The sequence below is a fragment of the Panthera pardus genome, unplaced genomic scaffold (genome assembly GCF_024362965.1).
Source record: "Panthera pardus isolate Hobbes unplaced genomic scaffold, ASM2436296v1 HiC_scaffold_8, whole genome shotgun sequence".
NCBI classification, from domain to species: domain Eukaryota; kingdom Metazoa; phylum Chordata; class Mammalia; order Carnivora; family Felidae; genus Panthera; species Panthera pardus.
The window spans coordinates 142,782,121-142,796,978 of NW_026527013.1; the positions used below are offsets into that span (position 1 = coordinate 142,782,121).

The following is a 14,858-nucleotide window of genomic DNA, read 5'->3' on the forward strand; positions in this document are numbered from 1 at the left end:
CATGAGCCCCACTGTTCTATTGAAACTATAAATGTTCTTTGTTTTTTTCTTTTAAATACACAGTTTTTTCACTAATAAGTTTCCCTCTGTTTCTACAATAGCAGTTATCATTACAGGTGGTTACCATAGTAATTACCATAACCACCACAGTCATTAGCCATGCACCTCTAGGCTAAGTAAGTCTCCCAGGGCTCAAGTCCTGGCTGTACCACTTTACTCGGTAAGTAAACTAGAGCCTATACTTCAGTTTCCTCATCTGCAGAAATAGGGATAAAAATTGTTCCTACTTCATCAGATTATTTTGAGGATTAAATGGGGTAATACACAAAAGATGCTTAAAAATATGCCTGGCACTTCAAATGTTAGTATTTCTATTAGCCTATTTTTCCACTGGAAATTTCAGGAGAAATAAGAAAAAAGCTATTGAATAAAATACAAAACTCAGATTTTAAATCCAGGAGTTATACTTTACTATAACTTTAAAAGTCAACAGAGTATGGAGCACCTGGGTGGCTCAGTTGGTTGAGCACCTGACTTCGGCTCAGGTCATGATCTACGGTCTGTGAGTTCAAGCCCTGCGTCAGGCTCTGTGCTGACAGCTCAGAGCCTGGACCCTGCTTCAGATTCTGTGTCTCCCTTTCTCTCTGCCCCTCCCCTGCTCATGCTCTGTCTCTCTCTGTCTCAAAAATAAATAAAAACATTTAAAAAATTTTTTTAAAAAGTCAACAGAGTCATCCTCTACTTCTCAGTTTTGTAAGGCTTCTTTATTTTTTGTTATTGCTGTGTTCTTAATTTCCTGGTTTATGTTACAATGGAGAGAGATAAATTAAACAATGTGTTAGAAGGATATTTCTTATACCTATTACAACCTTCTATATCATGTATCTATGTTTGCATTATGCATGGGTGTATGTATTTTAATTTATCTTAACCTAAATTTAGTTTGAGATTCTTTAAAGGACTTGCACTGAAGAGATTATTTGGATAGGAAAACTGGGAATACACAAGGTCTGCCTTGGCTTAACCTATCCTCCTCCTATAAAGGCCTCCAAGGAAACATGAATAAAGTATACAAAAGAAGTCACTTATTATTATTAGATTGGATTGGATTAGATTAGACTGCATTATTAGCTGTGACTTTGGCCACAAACTCCATTGTGGAACCTCACAAACTAGGGAAGACAATATGATACGGAGGAATCCTTGTCCATATGTTAGTTGAGAAAATGAACCAGCTACACAAGCAAGGTCTGGTTTGCCTTGAAGGAGGCCAACCTGCCTCTATCCTTCTCAGACCAGGATGGTGATCTTTTGTCAATAGCAAGAAAACACATCTACAGAACGAAAGCTAGATGGCTCTGGCCTGTTTAGAGAGATCATCCCAGCACCTCATTATCACTGCTCTTTCAGGGAACCCTCCACTGAGAGCCCTGTTTACTGCTTTTGGCCAGAGGATGACTCCACCCAGGAACACAGCATCAAAGTTCAAATCTGATCCATCCAAACCAACCTCTTTCTCCTTGGGCACATGGGACTCAATGATGACACAGAGTGCAGACAGTTTACTTTCCATATAAGCTCACAGCAGTTGTTGAAATTGCTGTGAAAATTAACATGTGACTAATCACTACCAGATAGAGTTTGCTATAGCATACTTGCCAACCACTGATATTATCATCTGGGAAATATTTGCAAGACACAATATTTCTTCACTCTTCAGTAGTAGCGTGTTCACAGTGTGAACTTTAAAGAAAACACGTTTAAAATCAGTACTTCCCAACTTCAGTGGAATGGAGTGCAAGCTCGTGGAGAGCGCATGCTTACACCCTGGGAGGCCTTCCTGAGTTTCTACTAAGTGTTTACACTACATGTGCCACTTTGAGAATTTGGGGGAAGTAACATACTTTCTGGCAAAAAGGATCTGAGTCCATTGACAGAAGAATTCAGCATGGTAGTGACAAAAAGTCTCTTTTCTGTCTTAAGACTTTTATATTAGTTTTTTCCTAGGTTCTTGTCTTTTTCAGAATTCAGGTCTCAGTTTAAGTACCACCACTTTTGTGATGATGTCATCAAGGCACCGACTTCTCTATCTGATCAGCCGTGCCCTCCTCCTCCCAAGATAGTCTCTAGGTCAGCACCCTAGTACTTCACATTTTGTAGTTATTTGTAAACAACTGCTTGCCCCACTGAACTGCATCCTCCTGAGGGCAGGGACTGCCCTTTGCGTGCCACTGCTGGTGATGATCCTAATAAAGATAGTACAGAGTAGGCATTCATTAGCAATCTGTTGAATAAATAACCTGGTAAATGAATGAAGAATGAGCAATTTTAATAGGCTGCCTTGAGAACAATGACCTATTTCAGTTCCTTTGATATCTGGAGGATTTAACATAGAATTGAAAATTCTCAGTCTAGTCCCAATTCCTTAACTTCCTATCTGCAAGTTTTGAATATTTAACTTAACTTTTATACATTTATGTTATCAAATGGCATAAGAACACCCACTTACTTTTCCTCCCACATATGACTGTTAGGGCTAATGAGAGATGTGTGTGTGTGTGTGTGTGTGTGTGTGTGTGTGTGTGTGTGTGTATGTGTGTGTGTGTGTGTATGTGTATATTTATATATCCTGTTCGTATGTATACAAAAGTACTTTAAGATAAAAAGCATTAAGATGCCTAGGATTATTATTATATTTCAACTCAAAGTAATTAGCCCTAAAAAAACTCAATATGGATAAACTTAAAATTTATCATCAAAAGAAAACTTCCACTGAGATACAAAATAAAACATCTGAGAAATTATTGTTACGGGCTTATCATCTTTACACATATACATTTGTTTGAATATAAATCTCAAATGCAAAAATTATTTTTCACCTCCAAAAACTAATAGAATTTTGGTGATTTAAAGTCCCTGATGACAGAAAATATGCAAAAGTTTTAAGCATTTAAATTGTTTTTCCCTAACCAGTACATAGCTCACTTTATTTGACCCCTACTACTCTACATTTCAAGTGATCTGAACCCATGCTGGAATTAATCAATTTTATGTCTCTGTGACATTGTCTTTGCCAGGAAACCATGAAAAGTCTTTTTAATCACAGTGATTAAGAAATCATATTCCTTGATTCACAAAAGGAAGTATGTGAAACCTTAGGAAATATCACTGGAGAACACCATGGCATTCAACATCTGATTCCTAATTCATATCAAATGACAGAGATGGAGAAGCTAATCAGGTATTATGATTTCAAAGAACTCTTGCATGTGCAGGGTTAATTTTTTATGTTAGGTTGAATTTCTAAGCGTGGTGCCTCGTACTATCAAATGAGGCCACAGATCACCTAAGCTGAACATATGGGCCATTAAGAATGAAGTATCTAAAATCTGCAGTAAATCGCTAAAATTTTCAAATAGTGCATTACACTCATCTACAAACACATCATGCCTAAGTTATGACACTTTAAAAATGTAGTAAAGAAGATGAATGTTGATCACAATACTCTGAACATTTCTGATTCTTAGCATTGTCAATTCTTAAGATTAACAAAAAATAATAAAACAGGTAGTAAAATGGCTCTGGAAGCATTTTTTTGTAAATGCCAGACAAAGTTAACACAAGCTCAAATGTCATTTGATTTATCTGAGTCCTTGTTCAAAGATATGAAGCAATTAAAAAATTCTACTCTTCCTCAACCTCTATGGAGTTAGAAAGTTTATTTTGACAATGGCAAGGAAACATATCCTTTCTTTTTCCACCATGTCACTTTATTATTTTTTGATTATTTTCTTTATTTCTATGTAAAGAGGAGTGTGTGTATGTACGTGCGTGTGTGCGTGTGTGTGTGTGTGTAGTCCACTGTAAACTTAGAAACTTTTGGGATTAGAAATTTACTTTCTAGTTATATCTGTTGCAGAACTTAAAGCTATTCAGCTGAAACCATCCTTGAGTTTGCTAAAGGTGGTATTTAATTTTCATAAACATTTGTGCATGGAGGTTACTAGAAAATTTATGGACTGGTTATTTTCTGCTTCAATACCAGTGAAGCACATTGCTATCATGCTCAAAAGCCAAAAGATGACTTCAAGTAATGCTTTAAAAAAATCCAACAGGAAATGGTGTTTGTTTACTCATACATTAGCATATAATTGTCCAAAGAAGTATTATTTAAATTACGCATCTGCTGCTCACTTTAAAGGCTCAGATGGTTCAAACTGATGAAGCACACAACCTGTAAAGGTATAAAAAGAAAATATTATGCAAACATTGCAATAAAAATCTCATTATTTTTTAACAATATCTGATAGTTTGTGCCCATATACAGCGTGTTTAAAAAGAAAGGACAATCTTTCTCTCCCAAATCTACTAGTTAATTGCAGACTTTAATAGTGGGAAAATGCCATTCCCCTTCCTTATCCCAAATACTTTGTGTATAAAAAGTGTCAGTTCTCTTTTTGGTTTTGGTTGAAGTATATTGCGTAGGATCAAAAAGATATGCCGAACTAATTCTGATTTAACTACTACAGGGAAACAAATGTCCTGAAACGTAGTCTGACGCTTTTTTACAGAGGACCAGTGTCGTTTTAAAAGATAAACATGGGGATAGAAAAATCAGAGAGCACTTATTTCCGGAAATGTGTACAATGTGCAAAGCACTGAAAGTTTGCTCAAATGCCTCTTAGCATTCTAGAATATAGTGATTCTCGAATTTGTGACAATTCTGACATGTTGTCATTAACAGCTAAATCAGGAAAAGAAATGTGCTTTCTTCCCCAGTAAAACAAAAGCATCACACACTAAAGAAAAAAAATTGCTAGGCCCTACATTGATGTTCTGTATATTTTGGAATTATCCTAGAGAAGTAGCTGGAAGAGTATATTTTCCTTCTCTCCACTTCCCAGGGTAGAGATGGATGGAGTTAGGCAACTGAGGAGTATTTTTTTCATGATCCTGATTAAAATTGAAACAGTCATGAGAATGCTGTTTCCTGGAAGGTGAAATATACTTCAGGAGTCACAGTTAATATCCATATTCTTTATTCAAATGCCCAACATCTGAACAGTGTATAAGTCCTATGTATCAATATTTTCACTGGGTAGTTTCTCAATTCAATTTTACTGATTTTATTTCTTTCACCATTTTTTAAATATTATATTTATGCCCCTTCAGCCCCAATAATCACAGAAACACCCATAACAATAATAACACACACAATTATATTTGGGCCACAAAGAATGTTTGACTTTACTTCTAATGACATTTAAACAATTGAGTATGAACAAAAATCTTCAAGGAGTCAGCTGAAACTGTTTTCTATAATAATTTTCTGAGATTAATTAAAAAATAATATTTTAGAACCATGATTTTGGCTGATGCCAATACAAAAATATGACCTCTAACCAAATTTTAAAAAAAGTAAGTTCAACAAACAGTACTGGAACAACCAGACATCTACATGCAAAAAAATAAATCTAGACACAGACCTTATACCCTTCAGAAAAAAAAACCCTCAAATTCAAAATAAAATTAAAACTATAAAACGCATACACAGGAGAAAACCCAGATGATCCTGTATATGGTGATGACCTTTTAGATATAACACCAAAGGCATAATCCATAAAAGAAATAACTGATAAGATGGACTTCATTACAATTAAAACTTCCTGTGTGCAAAAGACAACACCAAGAGAATGAGAACACAAGTCAGACTAGGAGAAAATATTTACAAAAAGTACATCTGATAAAGGACTATTATCCAAAATACATAAAGAATTCTTAAAAGTAAACAATAGGAAAATGAACAACCCAAATAAACCTGGACAAGAGGCCTGAAAAGATACCTCAACAAAGAAGATCTACAGATGGAAAATAATCTTATAAAAGATGCTTAACATTACAAGCCATTACAAATTAAGGCCACCGCATACCTATTAGAATATCTAGAATACAGAACACCGACAACAATCAATGCTGGCAAGGCATGTGAAGCAACAGGAACTCCCATTCATTGCTGGTAGATATCAAAGCTAGTACAGCCACTTTGGAAGATAGTTTGGCAGCTCCTTACAAAACTAAATGTAATCTTACTATATGATCTGGCAATCCTGTTCTTTGGTATTGAACCAAATAATTAAAAAAACCTAGATCCACACAAAAACCTGCGCATAAATGTTTATAGCAGCTTGGATCATAATTGCCAAAACTTGGAAGCAACCAAGATGTCCCTTAATAGATGAATAGATAAAAACACTGTAGGAGATCCAGACAATGGAATATTATTCAGTGCTAAAAAGAAATGAGCAATCAAATGATGAAAAGACAAGCTTAAATGCATATTATTAAGTGAAATAAGCCAATCTGAAAAGCCTACATACTGTCTAATTTCAACTATATGACATTCTGGAAAAGGCAAAACTATGGAAATAGTAAAAAGATTGGTGGTTGCCATTGGTTGGGGGAAGAGAAGAATGAACAGGCAAAGCACAGAGGATTTTTAAGGCAGTGAAACCATTCTGTATGACATTATATTGGCAGATACGTGTTATTATACATTTGTCAAAACCCATAGAATACACATCAAGAATGAACTCTACATGTATTTTGATAACTGTACATAATAGCCTAAAGGTGAATCACTATTCTTGAGTTGATAACTGGGAACAAAATGTGGCTTCTATCCACAGAGTTATATTTACATACCTAAACACATACAAACATTTTTGTCACAGAGATTTAACTAAGCAAACAATATGGGGTTGAGGGGGGCAATTACAAAAGTACAGCTCCTTTCCAAAAGGAATGAAAGTTTAAAAAATGAAAAAAAGGAATCTTTTTTAACAGCTTGTTACATATGCTATTTTTAGTTTCAATTTCAGTTTTGTATAAAACTATTCCAGGAGCAAAAGATATTTCCTTAATAGAGAAATTCACTCTGCTGGATATTTCCTGTTATCCTTCCAAAATACCCCTCATCCTGCTTTGGACCTGGGAGGCAAAAGTTTTATAGACTGTGTCAACTGGGCTCTTGATTTCTGTTTGTCTACAACAAAGATTTCTTGATTTCTGTTCTGTTTGTCTACAACAAGAGAGAAGAGCAAAAGATAGGTAGGAAGAGAGGAGAGAGAAGTATTTCTTCTGCTTCCTTCATTGTGTGGTCTGAGCAGTTGACTGCATTCTTCAACTAAATGCCACAGATTTTACCTGGCAACCCTCACCTATAGGTATATCTGGTTTCTTCAGATTCTAGTAACCACTTCTTACCCTGTTCCTTTAGGTCTAGGGTGGTAAATCTCCCCACTGTTATGAGCCCGGGAGGATAGCACCTTTCCTTGTTGGTTTCCCTAAGCTCTGAAATATAACCTTTACTACACATTTCTCTGTTAGAAAAAAAATGAACTCTGCAAACTTCAGATGATAATAATGTGTCAATGTAAGTTCATCGACTATAATGAATATAGCACTCTGTTCCAGATATTGATAATGAGGGAAGCTATGTATGGGTGAGCACAAAAGGCAAAACGGGAACTCTTTGTACTTTCCACTCTGTTTTGCCATAAACCTAACTTCTGGAAGTCTACTATTTCAAAAAATTATGAGAACATGACCAACATAAGATTCTTGAATGTAATATTTTCTTTACCACTTTCTAGGAGATTATAGGTATTGTACTAAAATTTTAATTTTTCATATATTTTAAACCTCATTAATAGATATCAAATGTTATTATTTTATAAAATAATTCTTTGGGCTTTAAAAATTAAATACTGAATATATTACAAAGTAAATTTAAATAACTGAATCTAATGTTAATAGAGAGAAATAATGATAGGTATGTGCTTTACTTCCTCTTTATTAAAAATTGCAGTGAAATGAAGCCAAATGTGAAAGAGTACAGATTACATAATTTCATTTATAGGAGTATAAAGGCAGTAACCTTTGTCTATGCTGTTAGAAGTCAGGAAAGTGACTAAAGGGAGCACAGGAGGGTTTTGAGGGACCAGTGGAGGATTCTGGGGTTTGGCTGGGTGTTCTGGATATTGGTCTGGGTGTTCTCAGTTTGTGAAAATTCATGGAGCTGTAGACTTTTTGCTATGCCTTTTCAAAAGTCAAAAAAAGAAGGCAGTAAACTTAGTTCTTCATTAAGTTTTGATAGAAGCAAAGAGGGGATAGAAATGAGGGTACAGAAATGTTTACATAAGACTGCAGTTAGTATAAGGATAGAGATCTAAAAGGAAATTAAGAGAGCTCCAAGGACCCGGGAGGAATGGCCTTTTGGATGTATCACTCAACAGGCTAGAATTTCTTAGTGTTACTCGTGAGCTAGGATAAATCACAGGGACACCTATGTAAGCTAGACATCCAGCAAGGAAAACAGAAGATCTGGGGAGTGTTAGAGCTTTCTTAAACAGGATGAAGAGTAAGGTAGGAATTAGTAACTATCTTTCTGGGAGACTTTTACCAGACCCCTACTACCTGCCAAAATGTGCATTTTCATTCCTGTTTGATATACTATTAAAAGTGAATAGGGCTTCTGAGTTTTAACTAATTCTATAATGTGAAGTCCATCCTTCTGTGTTTTGTGGGCACAGACAACAGAATGGTTTGTTCACTGTACAACAGTTCTTTCTAGTGGAGTTGAGTGTGCCAAATGACCTCCAGCTAAATTTTTTGCACAGGTCATACATGTCTCCTTTACAGCCTATGTCAAAGCGAGTTTCTGAAGAGTTTCTTAACATAGGAGGTATATTCCCGAACACATTCTCTGAACACAATTTCATGCCACAGCCTCCACCTCTTTACCTATTATGTCGTTTTGCTCTGCACAAAATGGACTAGTATGGGCTTTATGTCCTCTTTTTCCTATACCTCACCCTATGGCGCTAATAAGAAACGATGGACTCAGAAGGTAACTCCAAGAGAAGAGAGAAAAGGTAAACTAAAAAACCTAACAATCCTTAAAAACAGGTTAATTAAGCCCTGAAGAAATAAGAAGTTAATTAATTTCAGACAACGCAGTATTACTGACTATAAGAGAGTTACCAGATGCTTTGAAATCTAAAGTGTGGGGGAATGTGTATGAATGGGTGTGATCTGAGGGGTGTTAAAGTGTGTATGGTTGAAAATCAGTGAACGTATTCAGAGGCTTTATTCTTGTCAGGTGGTGGAAGGAAAAAAATAATAGTTATGACTTGTTGATTATTCACAAGGTGACAGGCATTGTGCCAAGCCCTTAAGGTGAATTCTCTCATTAAATGGTCACAGTAACACTACAAGGTAGGTATGATTATTATTCCCATCCAAAGATGAGAATATAAGGGTTTATAAAATATAAATGACTTACCCAAGGACTTACCACCTAAGTGGGAGAGCTAGAATTTTAGTTCATCTCTATCTCAACTCAAAAGCTCATGCTCCTAGCCACTTGTCACTATATTGATTAGTGAATGATCACAAGAGCAAATAGAGAATTATTGTGATGAAAAGAGGATAAAAGGAGTGGGAAAGAAGTTTAAGATACAAAGGAAAATGAAGAAAGGAAAAGAAGTGAAAAATGGAAGAGGGACAAAATACAAATAGCATAGTTCAGGCATATAATTGACACTCAATAAATGTTAAATGCATGTGTATGACATTTTCAAATAAATGTAATTAATATACACTCCATAAATATTTTTTAAATAAAATTTGGTAATTGTTCCCTCAGCTACAGTCAAAGGTGTTTATACGGTCCAAAAGACAAGATATTTTATAGTTGTGGTTTTCAAACACATTCCAAAGACTGAGAAAACCCAAATCCCAAAAGTGTTAACAATTAGGCACCCGAATTAAAAAGAATTTTCTCATTCATATCCTTCACTTTCAAACTAACTTCTTGATTAAACTTTAATGTAATTATAAGAGTTAATAACCTTAAAGAGAAAAATAATCAAGTCTCCATTATAATTTTCGGGTAGATTCTTTCTGAAGCAAAATACCACTAGAAAATAATTACCCTTAATAACATGGGAGCTATCCCATTAAGTTCTTTCCTTCATTAAAAAAATACATAATTTTAAAGGAAACAGAAGAAATAATGAGAGAATGAGCCCCATTTGATACACTCTATACTCATCAGATGCCCATATCAGTAGTAAAGCACTTTCCCATCTACTTTGAGAATGTTGTGAGCACAATCACATTTCTGTTCCTATATCAAAGAAGCTGACACTGCTGGGGAAACCTTGTTGATTGATGCCATGGTGAGAAGCATCATTTCCATCTGTCTTGTTCATTCCCATAATGATCCTTGTATATAGTGCTTTTTAATTCTGTCTCTTTCTGAAGATTCCCAAGTGCTCAGTCGCAATCCACCCACCTCATCATCCTCATAAGATGACCTAAGTACTAATCATTATATCTCTATTGATAACATATCCTTCATATATAATACATTATATCTATCTCTTTATTAGGCACTTTCTATGTACTATTACCCTACCTTTAGATTTCACAGGAACCCTGAAAAATATTATCATCCCCATTTTATTGACGAGGAAACAAAGATTTAAAGAGATTTTGCTCCTTGACCAAGATCACAAAGTAATGAGAGGTGTGACACTGGATTCAAATTGAGTACAAAGCTTGTTCTTCTAATCACTATGTAAAATACAAACTGTCAAGTATAAACTTCCTGCTGCTCCAAATCCTTCCTGCTCCTTCATCTACTTTTTTATTCTTCATTCAAGAATTATTGCTATATCCCTGTTTAGACCCAAGACCAGACCTTAATCCTCAATTGCTAAGCCCACAGCATCACATCTCTTTCTTGGATTTACTTATCATTTATCTGTAATTTTTTTGCACATGATGAAGAAGTTCAGGAACTATAAGAACAAAGAATGAGTAAAAGAAGCCCAGTGCAGTGGGTGAAGCTATGGAGGACCATAGGAAAAACAAAGGCAATGCTATTGATTTGTCTCAAGCTTTTATTAGATGCTGGCTCCATCTTGGCCCCCATTTAACTCTTTATACATTAAGGGAAGAAATGTGAGATTAATAAACCTTGATCTTTATGGCTATAAAAGGTTTATCAAACCTTATTCAGTTAGAAAACACAGGCAGGTACATTTATATTGTTAAATTTCATGATGACTTAACTTGTAGGATTAATATTTTATAACCAGTCTAAAATTTCCTTAATCAGAAATTGAAAAATTACCTAATTTCAAATAAGTCTGTTTATTTTTACATGTTCAATTCTTTAAAAAATATACACTATTATATCACCTCACGCCAGTCAGAGTGGCTAAAATGAACAAATCAGGAGACTATAGATGCTGGAGAGGATGTGGAGAAACGGGAACCCTCTTGCACTGTTGGTGGGAATGCAAATTGGTGCAGCCACTCTGGAAAACAGTGTGGAGGTTCCTCAGAAAATTAAAAATAGACCTACCCTATGACCCAGCAATAGCACTGCTAGGAATTTACCCAAGGGATACAGGAGTACTGATGCATAGGGGCACTTGTACCCCAAGGTTTATAGCAGCACTCTCAACAATAGCCAAATTATGGAAAGAGCCTAAATGTCCATCAACTGATGAATGGATAAAGAAATTGTGGTTTATATACACAATGGAATACTACGTGGCAATGAGAAAAAATGAAATATGGCCTTTTGTAGCAACGTGGATGGAACTGGAGAGTGTGATGCTAAGTGAAATAAGCCATGCAGAGAAAGACAGATACCATATGGTTTCACTCTTATGTGGATCCTGAGAAACTTGACAGAAACCCATGGGGGAGGGGAAGGGAAAAAAAAAAAAAAAGAGGTTAGAGTGGGAGAGAGCCAAAGCATAAGAGACTCTTAAAAACTGAGAACAAACTGAAGGTTGATGGGGGGTGGGAGGGAAGGGAGGGTGGGTGATGGGTATTGAGGAGGGTACCTTTTGGGATGAGCACTGGGTGTTGTATGGAAACCAATTTGACAATACATTTCATATATTGAAAAAAATATATACAGTATTTCCAGGAATACTTTACTACCTGCAAACTTTCACCTTCAAAAATAAATTATATAAAGTACTTCAAAATTATTAATACAGTAAAACCTTGGTTTGCAAGCATAATTCATTCTGGGGTACTACTCGTATTGCAAGACATCTCTCGTTTATCAACTTAAAATTTATTAGAAAGGTTTGCTCATCTTGTGGAATACTTGTAGACAAGTTACTCGCAATCCGTGCTTTTACAGTAGTTATTTTCTTAATTTTATTTCAAATGAGGTAATCATCAAAAAGGATATTTATATTTAAGATAAACACTCGAGTTTCATCATGTTTGACTTTGTTTTATCTCTATTTACTAAATAAATAATATTTAATCACAAGGACATTGTGTGGTAAAGCTTCTAGAGATGGCATTTCATGTCAGTTTTTCCACATAGTGACATGTTATATATCTCATTTTTTACTTATAGAAATAGATAAAAAGCCAGTATTATCAATAACATATATACTAAAATACTACATTAACTCCAGTAATGCAATTATTACAGTTACAAAGAAAGATCATTTGGGAAGGTTAATATATTTCTAAAAATCTCTTGGTTTTTAGTCAAAGCACAGTGCCTAGAACAGAGACAGCCTTCAAATAATTCTATGTTCCTTTCCTCCCTCTTCCCCCTCTTTCCATTTCATTTGTGTTTTCATTTTCCCATTTCAGGTACTGTTCTCTCATAGGGACTACTCGAACTGTCTCCTAACCTAACCACCCCTGTCTTCAATCTCACTTCCTCAAGTCTGCAAATTGTTGCCAAGGTTATTTTTCTAAAACAGAAATTTTAGCACTTCACTGTCCTCTTCAAAAAGCTTCAGGTTCCTATTGCCTGCTGTGTCACCTTCAAACACCAGAATGACAGAGATTTCTAAACAAGAGCAAGCTCATCTGGTCATTTCCAGGCTGCTCTCATGCCACACTCTTGAATTCTTACACTGTAGATGCTTAGCTTTTTTAGAATGCATGTTTTTCCTACCTTCTATTTTGTCTGTTTTGCTTCCACATATGAGTGAAATCATATGGTATTTGTCTTTCTATAACTGACTTATTTTTGCTTAGCATAATGCTCTCTAGCTCTATCTATATCATTACAAATGGCAAGATTTCATTCTTCTTTATGGATGAGTAATATTTTATATATATATATATCTAACATCTTTACCCATTTATCAGTTGATGGACTGCCATGAATGCCTTCTCCCCATTTTGTCCACCTAAGAAATGTCACTTTCCATCTGTGTTTAAATTTAAACCAAATGTGTTGTACTCTTTGAGGCTCTCCTTATATATTTTCCTAATCTCAGCTTTTCATCGGGTTCTTATATGCTCATGCCTCTATCATATCACTTACCAAATTGAATTCTTGTTGGTAACATGTTTGTTTCCCTCCTCTGTTACATTATGACATCTGAGAACATATAGAACCATGTTTCATTAGTCTTTGTATTCTTTTTTGTTGTTGTTGTTAACTTACCTATTTATCTTTGACAGAGACTAATGCAGAGCAGGGGAATGGCAGAGAGAGACACACACAGAACCTGAAGCAGGCTCTAGGCTCTGAGCTGTCAGCACAGAGCCCAATGTGGGGCTTGAACCCACAAACTGTGAGATCATGACCTGAGTTGAAGTCGGACACTTAATTGACTGAGCCCCCGAGGCGCCTCTTAGTCTTTGTTTGCATTCTTGATGTCTAACACAGAACTCTTTTATTACAAACCTTATAAGATTACCAATAAAATGTAGGTGAATAAATAAATGATTCATAAAGATGAAAATGAGTATACGTGACAACAAAAAAGACAACAATAAGAACACTGATAGGCATCTGTGTTTTAAAAATATACCTTTACCTTTAAAAGAGTATGTAGAGAATTTAGAGCTGGAAGAGATTTCAAAGGTTAGAATATTTTAGGATAATCCTTCTATTTAAAAGGTGAAGCTAAGAGGTCAAGATAAGTTCACAACACAGAAGAAAAGTGAATGGCAGAGCTCAGATAAAAGCCTGGGATTCCAACACACAGGAATATGACTCTATGTGACATATTGTTGGTGGATTCAATTAGAAACAGAACAAAAGTGTGATTTGGCTTTCTTGTTTTTTTAATAAATTCTTGTAAATACAATTATTTCAAATATTTTCCTTAGAATATATTTCTAGAAGTAATGATATGTGCTGAGCAAATACTCTCTGAAAAACAATTACACTAATACCACCCTCAGCAAGCATATTTGGAAGAACCAATATAATTACCTTTTGATAATTACTATTATAATTTTCAAGTCTTTGTAAACTTGATAGGTAGAAAACAATATTTTATTGTTGATTAAATGTTCTTCATTAGATTGCTAGTGAAGGTTAACATTTCTTCAAATGTTTACTAATGTTTATGAGTTTTGCCAACTGACTTCTTCAAGATGTCATCATTGGTGGCTCTTTTCATATTTGTGATATTATCCTTTGACACAATAACCCAAATATATGCCTTACTTTATATTCTGTTTTAAAACTGTGTTTATGATCATTTTTAACATCTGACAGTGTTAAAACGTTACTAAATCAAACGTGTCTATTTTCCTGTTATAATTTCCTTCACTGTCCAACTCAAAAAGCTTTCCCATTCAAATCTAATGGACTGTCTTCTATTTTTTTTCTTTTGCTTCTTTTTCACTGAAGTCTAAAATAAATCCTGGGGTGCCTGGGTGGCTCAGTCAGTTAAGCATCCAACTCTTGATTTCGGCTCAGGTCATGATCTCACAACCATGAGACTGAGCCCCAGGTCAGGCTCTGTACTGGACGTGGAGCCTACTAAAATTCTCTCCCT

General features: G+C 35.2%; 1 protein-coding gene across 6 annotated transcripts in view; it reads right to left on the reverse strand.

Moving 5' to 3' along the window:
* GRM8 (glutamate metabotropic receptor 8) overlaps positions 1 to 14,858 on the reverse strand; it is a 759,959-nt gene that overhangs the window by 253,364 nt on the left and 491,737 nt on the right. The window contains exons 8-9 of one of the 6 annotated variants that reach the window (XM_053896814.1): positions 4,195 to 4,234; positions 354 to 2,300 (exon numbers count right to left, since the gene is read on the reverse strand). The exons of the other annotated variants lie outside the window; for them this stretch is intronic. Of the exons in view, the coding sequence (XP_053752789.1) occupies positions 2,132 to 2,300; positions 4,195 to 4,234 (209 nt within the window). The 3' untranslated portion in view covers positions 354 to 2,131. Of the gene's footprint in view, positions 1 to 353; positions 2,301 to 4,194; positions 4,235 to 14,858 lie in introns of those variants that run through there. 6 annotated transcript variants of the gene reach the window in all.